Genomic DNA, 12,717 nt, shown 5'->3' with positions numbered 1-12,717 from the left:
CTTAGTAGGAGGATTAGACCAAGTTTCTGCTCTTTTGTAGCCCCTGTCAATGTCTAATGCACATTTAAGGATGTTTCCTTCATCTTAAAATTTATTAAATCTATACAATATATACATTAAACACATGTTTAGTTGTAATATTAAACTTAAAAATGTTGAGGGATTGTAAGCATAGTCATGACAGTGAAAGCATTCTGAATATGCATACACAGAGCTTAAGCCTCATCCACACACATACACAGTCTGGATATAAGGATTCGCAGGAGCTCCATTTGGCTCATTAGTTATTCGTCTTATTTATGTCTGCCTCGCTGTAGACCGGCGTTTGATGTTTGCCTCACTAATGCCTGGCAGAGCATAATTAGCCTGGCATGTCGGTAATCCAGTCAGCAGGTTGATTGAAGTCAGTGTTTCAGACAGTAGTTTTTGAAACGGTGCTAGCTATCAACATTACTAATGAACATTGAACAGTAGTTAGAACAGTAGTGAATATGAGTGATGGCACAAGACATCCTGTTTATTTTAGTGTCTTTTGGATAGGTTTTATATATATAAATATGCTGCGTCATGTGTACTATTCTAGCAGTAAACAATTGTTAGAGAGATTTACTGTTATTTATTTAAGTGCTCTGCATGGAATTACCCAAAGCAGGTAAATGTACCTCAGTTTAAATTAGCAGTTAGTACCTGAGACAAGGCAGGTATTTAGTTGTATACAGCATTAAAAAACGCATGTTAGAGTGTCACTGGCTAGTGACTGGCATTTGCAGTTACACTTAAAAAAACACTGTCAAAAAAAATATTTAAAATAAAGGAAAATCCTAAATTTCTCTTAATTTGACTAATAACTAAAAAAAAAAAAATCTAAAGAAATAACATAAAAATGCATGGATATACTATGAACACAGCAATATTATATATATATATATATATATATATATATATATAATTATATATTTTTTTTTATCATTATCGTTTGCATAAACTAAATATGTGATTGTGATAGTCCTGATTCATAAATAATATAAACATTCACTTAATACTACTGTAAAATGTTGTGCTACTGTTGGAAAGGAAGTTATTCATGTCAGATAATAAAAATGTAATTATTTTTACAAGGGGTATTCAAGTCAAACTGAGCCCTTTGATGAAATTTCTTGTGAATTAATGCATAAATTATACCAAATTAATTTACAGAAAACTTCAAACATGGTATGATGATGAGTCTTTTAACGATTTGTTTAAAGATTATGATTTGTTTCTTCTTTTAGGCCAGTTATATTGCTTTACCAACACATATCCTTTCACAATTTAAAACTAACAAACTAACTAACTGGCAGAGCGACCAACCAACAGTTAGCAATATAGTTAGTATAATTAAGATTTGTGAAAGTAGCTTTACATTATTACCAGTACTATGTAGCCAAAAGTAACCTTGAGAAAATATTTATGTTATCTCAAATTTTTGCACAAATTTCTTTATTTGCATATATCTTACAGACGATTCCTCGGGCTATGGACCTGTCTTTGAGGAGCAGCCAATTGACACCATCTACCCCGAGGAGTCTCAGGAGGACAAGATAATCATGAGTTGCAGAGCACGAGCCAGCCCACCTGCCACATACAAGTAACATACGCTTCTAACTGTCTGTGCTGGGCTTCACTTTTATTGGAAGCAAAGCATGTGCTCTTAATGCTCCTTTGCATTTCTGCTCTGTTGCAGTAGGATTCACATAGCACTGCTACAGTTTTTACATGGAACATCATTACCTACTGTAGGTGTAGGATCATTAATCATGTCTTTGTGGGCCTCCTCATCTATTTTACTGAGCTGGTCTCATGCTTCTTTGCCCTATTCTAAAGCTCTAGCCCTTGACCCTTGTATATCCTTACACTTTATTTCTAACAGGGGTTTGACCCTTTCGTTAACCCGCTTTAACCCTGACCCTCTCAGCACCCATCCTTCCTAATTAAATTTTCCCCTCCATCTCCTCTCCGGCTACAATTATTCCATCTTAGGCTGCCCTAAAAGTCAGATTCCATTTGGAGAAGGAAGGAGATTTAGCATCTCTAGCTCATTTCCTGTTGACCTGGCTTTACTTCAAGAGCACCCACAGGCTACAGGGTCGGCAGCCAAAACAGATGGAGGAATATAATATTTGTGCAAAAAGCCATGGCTAGCCTATATTTGGAAAGATCTACACTTTATCTAATATAAATTACCAGTGTACATTTTTTATTTGTCAGTTCCATGTGGAATGACAGCATGCATGTGTTTTTTTATTTTATTTTTATCTCCTCCCTGTTTGCAGGTGGAAGCTGAATAGCTGGGACATTGAGATCCCGGAGCAGGGTAACAACCACTACAGCCTGATGGGAGGAAATCTGGTCATCAGCAATCCTGATAAGAGCACCCATGCTGGGAATTACTCCTGCCTGGCAACAAACAAGTTCGGCACCATCATCAGTCGAGAGGCGTCTATTCAGTTTGGATGTGAGTGATGGTGCCAGGGCCAAGAAATGCCCTTATGTAATGCTGCATTTGTTCTGCTAAATCCACCTTGGGCTTTTTGTCCTTTATTCAGCTTTACATAAACACGTAGGTAGCATTTAGAAAAAAACCAAGCTTATGCCTATTAGCTCTGGGCAACCTCCGATGACGAGAGTTGGGAATTAATTTCTGGTGTCAACAGTTTTAAATGCTTGTGTAGGTTATGCTGAACCATGGGTTCTAATGATAATGGAAATGAAATGATGACGATGCATATTATGCAAAATTGCTTTTTTAGACCTTTTGTTTGTAGTAAGTGTGCTATTTTTCAGGAAGGTCACCTTAGTACTGTAGCTTTGCAGAAGGCTGTAATGACGATATTTGTGAAGTGGACTAAAAGCTATTTAATTCTGTTTACCCCTAGATCTCGACATGTTTTCCACAGAAGAAAGAGAAGCTGTTCGTGTGAGAGAGGGTCAGGGAGTGGTGCTGTTATGTGCTCCTCCTCCACATTTCCCAGGTCCATTCTTATACAGTATATAATACCTTTATAATATTTCACTCACAGATACACATAAATTATAATGTTGATGAGTCTTGGCATGATTAACTGTGTTTTCTTATTTGTGTAGATGACCTTACCTTCCGCTGGATGCTGAATGAATTTCCCATTTTTGTCCCGCTGGATAAGAGACGCTTTGTCTCCCAGACCACAGGAAATCTCTACATTGCTAAAGTAGAGGCTTCCGACAGTGGCAACTACTCCTGCTTCGTCTCCAGCTTATCTATCGCTAAGAGTGTCTTCAGCAAGTTTATCCCTTTAGTCCCACAGACTGAACGTATGCCTTTCCTTTTTATTTTACTGTACATTTTAGATGGTTACAGTGCCTTACATTGCCTTACATAAGTATTCATACTTCTTTAACATTTTAATATTAAGCAGTTGTTAAGAACTTAAACTGAAATAGACTAAATAATAATTTATTGCATAAATATTCACCATTATTCATCCTGCTGTGAAACCTTTTAACAAGTTCTAATGAGGGGTGAAGTTAATTTTAAATTCTTACCAGTACTATGTAGCCAAAAGGTGAGGAGAATAAATCATGAAGGTGGTGGATGGTTCTTTAAATCATGTAGGTTTCTCTTTACAGTATGTCTCCACTTACTCCCCTTTAGAATAGCCTCGCTAAGCTAATGAATTGTTCATATAGTGTAAAATGGAAAGTTAGTTCACCATGTAGAATCACTTGTTCCAACAACCAAATAGTGCCCTTGTTCAGGGGTTAGAGATGGTTTTGGGATTCAGCCTTGTTTTAGATGCTAGTTAGCTTTGCAGCTTGCATTAGCCATTAACAAAATGGGGAGGTGAGTCAGTGCAATGACAGAAGCTCTGTTTAAGTGCTTATGTAAACCAGGAGTAATGAAAGATCGAAACACAACGTGGACAGTTTAGAGGCAACTCAGATCGACTTAAAAGCAGTTACTTAAGGAGATAGAAGTTTAAAAGCCAACCTTGAATTTATCTGTGATTTGATTTTTTTATTTAAATCTCAGACTTCATTCTGATTGAAAATCTGTATAAACAGTTTCAAATTAATGCTCATCTTTAGCCCCAATCAATTCTGTGTTTAAGTAATTTTGCTAAGATGAGTGGCCAAAAATCTCAAGAAAACTGATAAAAGACATGCAGCTGTAATTAGGCAGTTGCCTGATTGTTTCAGTAGGTATCTGTCTGCTTTTTATTTAAACAATCGTTCCATTAGGAATTAGTGACTCAGTGGTACTGTAGATATTTTGCCTGCCATGCAGAAGGCCTGGGTTGCCCAAGTGCCCAAGTCTGGATAAAAATGAAAGGATTGTATCCGGAAGGGCATCCGGGGTAAATCCTGTGCCAAGTTGTGTGCAGATCGGATGGTCCGCTGGGGCGACCCCTTGACGACTGCAGCCAAAATACCAACAGCAACATTTGAATAATTATTGTGTCTTATTAAAATATAAAATATGTTAAATGTTACAGTAGACATTGTGTGAATAGATTAGTAGAAAAAGGATAAATGTTTAAGGAAAGGAATACTTATGCAAGGCAGTGATATTATCAGTGACAATATCAGTCAGAAAATGTTTATCACTGTGTGTTAATCCTGGGCTTATACAGACAATATTCTAACTCATTGAGATAAATAGCCAACAGTTTCTTTTTCTGTCAAAAGCAAAAACAAACCCTAACAAATATAAAAAACACAAATTCATATTCATCATCACACTGATGTGTTCTGTTTGTCTAAATCTTTCATTCAGAAGAACAAACATAAAACCATTTAAAACAAAGTCCTGCTGTTTGATTTAATTGCATTATTTAAAGGAATGTGACAGTGTGGCTATGGCCTATTTAAATCACTAAGCTGTCATTGCAGTGCCACTTTGCTAAGGCAGCCAGTACTGCATGGAAATGGTGATTGATTATGCTTTTGCCACTGAGGCAGAAACAACAGCTTAACCAGTCAAGAGTCTTTTGTGTGTCTGTTTGTATAAAGCTGGAAGGAGCAGAATCAAGGCAAGACATTTGGAAGCGTTTTTTCTGTTCCCTGGAGGTCTTTATGTGGGTCCATCAATTATTCCTTATTTGTGTTCTGACACAGGGCTTGCATGAGTAAGCGGAAACATTTTGCCTAAAAACAGTCTGACAGTCTCCAGTTTGTCTAACCTGATTTAATTTTAAATTAGCACCATGCACTCAGAGAACCTTACATCTTGTTAGACTTCATATATAATGTTAGTGCGCTAGTTGAAATGCTATTTTATTCTAACTACCTGGACACTGGTCGTTTTATAGTATGATAGTGGCCGGAGAGTTAATTATAATCAGGAAGTATATTTTGGAAGAGCACGCAGTGCAGAGCCTATCATATTTAATTTCCCTACACATAACATCTTCTATTCCTTCTTGCATCACCTCACCCATGACTCATTACAGTAGAAGGACACAAGCCTTAAGCTTCACCTTGCCCCACATTTAAAGCCGTTCTTCAATGTATGTATTTATGTGTTCGCGCAGCATGCCTTATCTGCTATTCCATATCCAAATATTTTGAGTTGAAATGCTCTGAACCAAGCCTGCCATCTAGACTGATATAGAACAACAGTGTGTGTCATGCATTTCAATATAACAGGAGTAATGTGCGTTTGGAGCCAGAGGCTTATGCAGGAAATGGCCTGTAAAAAACAGATGATTCAGCATGGGTATACTGTTTACTGTCTCCAGGAGGTTCTGTTCGGAAGTATGCAGCCGATATAAAAGTGAAGTTTCCGGACACGTATGCGCTTGTTGGACAGAACATCACCCTGGAGTGTTTCGCATTAGGAAAGTGAGTTCATTTACTTTATAAGAGTTTAAAAACATAACATAGTTAAGAAAAAACTAGAAAGTTCATTTATGCTCAGGTTTAAGTAACGTAATTAATAATACAACACAGATTTGCCTGTTTTTTTCCTTTAAAAGACAAATTAATTCCAATATTTTTTTCTATCTTTTGCAATACATGTAACTGTTTGGCTCAGTCCCATTCCGCAGATCCGATGGAGGAAGGTGGACGGGGCACTGCCTGTCCACCATGAGATCAGCATGGCAGGTGGACTTCTGCACCTCTTTAATGTGCAATATGAGGACGAGGGGGTTTATGAGTGTGAGGCTCTCAACTCTAAAGGCAAAGACTGGCACAAAGCAAACCTCTTTGTGGAAGGTAGGGCAGATGTGAGGAGAAGGTTCTCTGGACTTGGAGCCTTTAAGCATGTAATTATTTGTGAAAATTACTCACTTAAATAAATGTATAGTAAAGATTATAAAGATTGTGGGTTCATGGTAATTCTACACATCTAAAATGAGAATCAGTTATACATGTGTATCAAGTAAATAGGATGCTGGTCCAAAAAAGTGTAAAATAAACCTTAAATAATTATATAAGCAAAATAAACTAATTTAAGCTAAAACGTGAACTTTACTGTGGCATGGACATAACTACGGTATTCAGTCACAAATGTATGTATGTATGTATGTATGTACGTACATTTTAATATACATAATAATAGTCCCAATTATTATTATTATTATTATTATTATTATTATCATTTTAAATCTTGTGCTCCCAGGTTATTTATCTGCAAAAGTTTATAGGAATGCTAGGCTTTTGCATGAAAATAGTTGGGTTATTTGCAATTACATGACATTACAGGACATTACTTTACAATGAATACTTGGAACATGAAGGCCTTTTTTTTTTTTTTTGATTTTAACTTCTATTTCTAGTTCTATTTACTTTGTGCGTAAATGATGTGCAGTGTTGAAAAATGAATAACTTGTTCACACAAGATAATATATTTGTGCTCAAGATTAAAAAAATTACCAATTCCACAGTTAGAAATCCAAATGTAGAAATTGAATGTCAGGGGGCATGAGATTCTAAAAATAACTATAATTTCTGGTAGTATACATATTTACTTATATGATAAACGTAAAAGAAATAAAGATTGCACATGTAAATTTTGTCAGTGTGATGATGATAAATTTGGCTATACTTGTGTGTTGTTTTATTTCAATATACAGTAATAGTCTAAGCTGCAGAACCGCTCCCACACAGCATAATGTTATGGTGTAAGTGCCACATTTGGTATTTGTTCAAGTCAGCCTGGACATATTTGCTGATGTAGAATTTTTCTCCTGCAGCTGCTCCAGAATGGGTGGAGCACATCAGCAGTAGCGAGAGGGACATTGGAAGTGACTACACCATGTCCTGCGTAACCAGCGGAAAGCCCAAACCTCATGTACACTTCTTAAAGGATGGCCATATGGTATGGCCCTTAAACCTCTCTTTATTTTCAGATCATTAGTAGAACAGCTTGAGTGGCTTTTTCTTGGATGTCCATCGAGCCCATGCTCCACCTAATGCACTTCAACTTTCCACAGTAGTCTAAGTGTTTTGGAAAGTGTTGAATGACAAATATGCACAGAAACACATCTTAATCTCTCTGTGGATTGGTGTCTGCCAGAGAAATGTTTGTAATTGCATTTCAGTTCAGACTTTAAGCATACTCCGCTCTCCAAACGAGAGCACAGAATCAATGAGGCAAACTCTAGACTCTATCTCAATGCTAAACGGGTGCCGACACTATTGCACAAACACCCATGGCAACACTCTGCTCCAGAAGTCTGAGAGTGTATTCAGAGGGTGTAACACAGCAGGAGCTACCCTCCGAACACACTCTGCATGCAGATCAGCCTCAGTATCAATGAAACTTTCAGTAAAGGCTTACAAATAATGCCCTCTTTTAAAAGGGTTCATGGAGTTCACTGATCTTAAAACTTGTCAGAATGATTAAGAAATTATTGTTTATTTACTTTAACAGTATGGAAAGCATGAGTTGCACTTCACAGACCTGACACCTGATGACTCTGGGATGTATCAGTGCATTGCTGAGAACCGCCATGGAGTGATTCATGCCAATGCTGAACTGCGAGTCTTTGGTAAGTTGCTTTAAGTTAGGTCAGGCTGTTAGGATTAGGACCCTATAATGATGCCTTTGAAAGCCAAAAAAATATTCAGTACATGACTTTGCATCTCCCCAGTAATTTCCCAAACTGCCGCATAAAGTTATTTACAAATAATAAAATGTGAAGTTGCTTTTTTTCCTTGGGCTTTTTACCTTTCTTTGGTTCATTCAATCAGCAATGATTCCCCTTCCTACCACAAAACCACCCATACTGTATATCCAGGCTTGGGTCTGGCACTGAGGATGACCTGCATCTGGGTATTTTGTTTGGGCATAGGGTTATGGGTCCCAGAGTGGCTTGTTTTCAGGGCTTGAACCCCTGATCTTCCTATCAGCAACACTGCTGCCACCCTGAAATCGTGTGAAACCTGATCTAAATTAGTTCTTGTACGACCAGCTGCCTTTAGGAATTAAAAGGCATCAATGCTTGTGTCACATGACCTCAATATGACACTCCATTGTGGTAACGCTACAAAATGTAGAAAATATAGAGGCAGTTGAATACATATACAAGTCACAGTTTTTCCTCATTTATTAATGTAACATACAGTAAGTTGTTTATCTTTGCTTATAGCTTTCCCATGTCCAATACAAGAGGATTAGCATCTAGTAGATAATCAGTTAGACATACTGTAATATGTTCATTCCTATAGACCTTTCTGTGTCTGTCCTATTGTAATGAACCTATGTGCTGTGACACATTGTTGATGTTTTATGTTGTCAGTGGGCGCTCCTTCATTTGAGCTCAACCCAGTTAAGCAGAGGCTGCTTGGAGCGAAGAACAGCCGTGTAGTAATTGAGTGCAAACCTAAAGCGGCACCCAGACCCACGTTATCCTGGAGCAAAAGCACAGAGCTGCTCTCTAATTCCAGCAGGTAGGAGATGAGCCCTTATATATAGGATTATTAAAACAAGCTCTAAACCTACCTACAAGAAGTTCTTTTGAACATCACAATATAAAAAGTAAAAATAATACTGGTGGTGTATGTCAAACAATAAAAAACTGAAAGGAAAAAAACAAACAAACAGTAATCCTCTGGCAAATATGCTAAAAAGAATATGGTGCACATCGTCCCAACCCACTGCACAAATCGAAAGCAAAGTGTTTTAAATATATATATATATATATATATATATACTCATCAAAAAAAGAAACGTCCCTTTTTCAGGACTGTGTATTTCAACAATGTTGTAAAAATCCAAATAACTTTACAGATCTTTATTGTAAAGGGTTTAAACAATGTTTTCCATGCATGTTCAATTAACCATAATCAATTAATTAACATGCACCTGTGAAATGGTCGTTAAGACCTTAACAGCTTACAGAAAGTAGGCATTTAAGGTCACAGTTCTAAAAACGCAGGACACTAAAGAGACTTGTCTACCGACTGTGAAAAACACCCAAAGAAAGATGCCCAGGGTCCCTGCTCATCTGCGTGAACGTGCATTAGGCATGCTGCAGGGAGGCATGAGGACTGCTGATGTGGCTAGGGCAATAAATTGCCATGTCCGCACTGTGAGACACCTAAGACAGCGCTACAGGGAGACAGGAAGGACAGCTGATCATCCTCGCAGTGGAAGACCACGTGTAACAACACCTGCACAGGATCGGTACATCCGAATATCACACCTGCGTGACAGGTACAGGATGGCCACAACAACTGCCCGAGTCACACCAGGAACACACAATCCCTCCATCAGTGCTCAGACTGTCCGCAATAGGCAGTCCATGAGGAGGAGATGCACTGCAGTACTTCAAGCAGCTGGTGGCCACACCAGATACTGACTGGTACTTTTGATTTTGAGCCTCCCTTCATTCAGGGACACATTGGGAAACATTTTTAGTTTATGTCTTATGGTGTTGACTCTTTTAGTGTTCATACAAATTTTTACACATTAAGTGTACTGAAAGTAAAAACAGTTGAAAGTAAAGAGGACGTTTCTTTTTTTGCTGAGTATATATATTTAATACAAAATAAGATGTTTAGAAGGTGAATAAGTATTGTCTCATTTTGAGCCTCTATTCGAAGCAGGCATAGCAACCCTGTCAAAATGAGCAAATAATCGAGGAAACAACAGTGTAGCAGGGGTGTAATGATACCCTGCAGTTACGTTTTGATTCTATAAACATTGCTGGCTTTATGATTAAATTCTCTGAATATTTTAAACAAAAATTTAATAAGAAATGTTTTGGGCACTGTAGCTTACCGTAGCATTGCAGTAGATATTGTTTAAAATATATTTGATAATGCATGTTGTTTATTAACTAGCATAAGTACTCGGATAAGTTTTAACTGTATGCGATGCACAGACTGGGACCCCTGCTGTGTATTAAACAGTGCAATTAAATAGAATTTGAATTCCATAGGACATAAATATCAGTTTTAGGGTATTCTTTCAAAAGTCTAGCTATGGACATCCCTAAATATTGGATGCAAACTGCCTTGAGGGGTGTTTAAGACAAACCGGGTTTCTCATATGATTGTGTAATCTCAAATGAAGATGTAAAATCTATTGGCATTTACAGAAGACTTCAAATAGTTCAATAGATTTAAATAGTGCAGATGTTTTAAAGAAGGCTGTACATCCATGATTGATGATTCTGGCTGAGGTGACTCAGGGCCAACTGCAGTCATTCCAGTGAACGTTCAGCGAGTAGGATTTCTGATCCTTGAAAATCAAGGGACAACCTATCACCAACTGTGGGAACTGCACACACAATCATTTATAAATGGCACTCGCAAAGGAAAGGAACTCAGCTGGAAGTTATTGCCTCATCCCCAGTACAGTCCTGACCTCACTCCAAGCCATGTCCACATGTTTGGGAAGGTCCACATGGTTAAAGGAGTTCCTTGGAGGCTGGAATTTCCGATCATGGCTCAGAGTATTGAGAAAACTTTTACCTTTATAGTATTTAAGCATCATTGAAACTCTGGGATACATGCATAAGTGTAACGGGATCATATAAAAAAATACATGGGGGTTTTTACTCTCATAACTGTGTCATGTTATTCTATGTAGTCAAATGTCCCAGTTTTACTTAAATATAGTCTTATAACTAGTACCATGAATTTTGCTTAGGTGCAGAATATTGTAAAAAACTATTATGCCGAAATAAAACTTAAACATTTGAATAGCTTTAGACCTTACCTTTACCTTGGAGTCATGTATTTGTGAGTGTTTTTTACACATGTTAAAGTTTTTGAAAAAACACTAAAAGCTAATGTAATGGTGGCAGGATTTTCATTTGGGAGGACGGGAGTCTGGAGATCCACAACGTTTCAAAGTCAGATGAGGGGAAGTACACATGCTTTGCTGAGAATGACAGAGGCAAAGCCAACAGCACTGGATCTCTCTCTGTCACAGGTAAGAGGTGGAAATTCTAAACCCATATCAGTTACAAAAAGCTAGTGTTGCATAATGCATGGCTTATTGACACCGGTACATTAGAGATATCAACAATCATTAATGCATTGGAAAACACAGTAGTCTGAGGGTGTTGGAAATTTGAAGTATAGAGCATTATGCTTGGTCAACACCCTAGATGGTGAATAATCTGTAATTCTGCTCTGCCCTCTGCTGGTTTGAAAACAGAATGCAGAAATGCCAGCTGTTGATTTGCCATGTTGCGACTTTGATGTCTAAAATTTTGCTAAAAAAAAAAAAAATGAAGATTATGATCTTTAATTCCTTTTATCTATAATTGCTTATTATGTACTAGGCTCCTGGAAATGTAAATTAATTCCTTTTTGGATTTTTTAGATGCCACTAAGATCACGCTGGCTCCCTCTAACGCTGATGTCAGCGTGGGTGAAAAAGCTAGGATGCAGTGTGGTGCTTCACATGATTCGAGCCTCGACATCACCTTTATCTGGTCTCTTAACGGCCATGTCATTGACTTTGACAAGGAGGAAGAATACTACCAGCACACCATTGTAAGAGCACAAACTTAAGAGATTAATGCCAACCACAACAGTGTTTCAAGTGTTTTAGACAAATGGGCTCGAGTCTTCTGGGTGTTGTTTCTTTTTCTTAGTCTCATTTATGTGTAAGTCGTCCAGCAGGGGCACACTGCTTTTTATTTTTCGAATGGATGGTGTAGTTGTGCTTGTGTTGTTTTCAAAGTCTCAAAATTGGCTTAAAGTATTATTAATTAAAGTGGTGATTTAGTTTATAAGCATGTACCCTGTGGTGTGGGGCATTAATGGGTTTACTCAGTGGTTTCTAAGCTTGGAATGGACTCTAAAATAATCCAATCTGCCTTTTTCGGTTAGTGAGAACACAGACTACCATTTGCTAATGATGGTTAAAATAAGCTACTTGCCAATGTCAATGTGAACAAAAAACATTCAGAAAGACAGACAGGCATGTACGTATGCTTCAACCTGAAATAATAAGATAACTGAGTACATTAAAGCTGATCAGCTCAATTTTAGCTTTAACCTTTTAACTATTTCCAAAAACTAACGCTAGTAACACTGTTAATGTTGGTGCATTTCAGGAAAAAATGTACAATCTGAAATATTATATAATTTAAATATTATATAATTTTAAATAATTCAAGCAATATCAATGTGTATGGGTGAATATAGTTGGGGATGTTAGCTTTTTTGGCTGCTTTATTTTCTAAGGTAAATGTTCGAGTTAAACTGATGTGTAGGCATTCGGTTAATAATCTG

General features: G+C 37.4%; 1 protein-coding gene across 2 annotated transcripts in view; it reads left to right on the top strand.

The window, feature by feature from the left end:
• cntn1a (contactin 1a) overlaps positions 1-12,717 on the top strand; it is an 82,025-nt gene that overhangs the window by 49,745 nt on the left and 19,563 nt on the right. For both annotated transcript variants that reach the window (XM_053483461.1, XM_053483456.1), the window contains exons 4-14: positions 1,501-1,627; positions 2,313-2,494; positions 2,916-3,011; positions 3,124-3,330; positions 5,757-5,859; positions 6,053-6,234; positions 7,215-7,339; positions 7,895-8,012; positions 8,763-8,913; positions 11,277-11,404; positions 11,801-11,973. In XM_053483461.1, the coding sequence (XP_053339436.1) occupies positions 1,501-1,627; positions 2,313-2,494; positions 2,916-3,011; positions 3,124-3,330; positions 5,757-5,859; positions 6,053-6,234; positions 7,215-7,339; positions 7,895-8,012; positions 8,763-8,913; positions 11,277-11,404; positions 11,801-11,973 (1,592 nt within the window). The remainder of the gene's footprint in view (positions 1-1,500; positions 1,628-2,312; positions 2,495-2,915; positions 3,012-3,123; positions 3,331-5,756; positions 5,860-6,052; positions 6,235-7,214; positions 7,340-7,894; positions 8,013-8,762; positions 8,914-11,276; positions 11,405-11,800; positions 11,974-12,717) is intronic.

Source organism: Clarias gariepinus, chromosome 2 (assembly GCF_024256425.1).
Source record: "Clarias gariepinus isolate MV-2021 ecotype Netherlands chromosome 2, CGAR_prim_01v2, whole genome shotgun sequence".
In the NCBI taxonomy this organism is placed as follows: domain Eukaryota; kingdom Metazoa; phylum Chordata; class Actinopteri; order Siluriformes; family Clariidae; genus Clarias; species Clarias gariepinus.
This window is presented reverse-complemented; position numbering and strand designations above follow the sequence as displayed.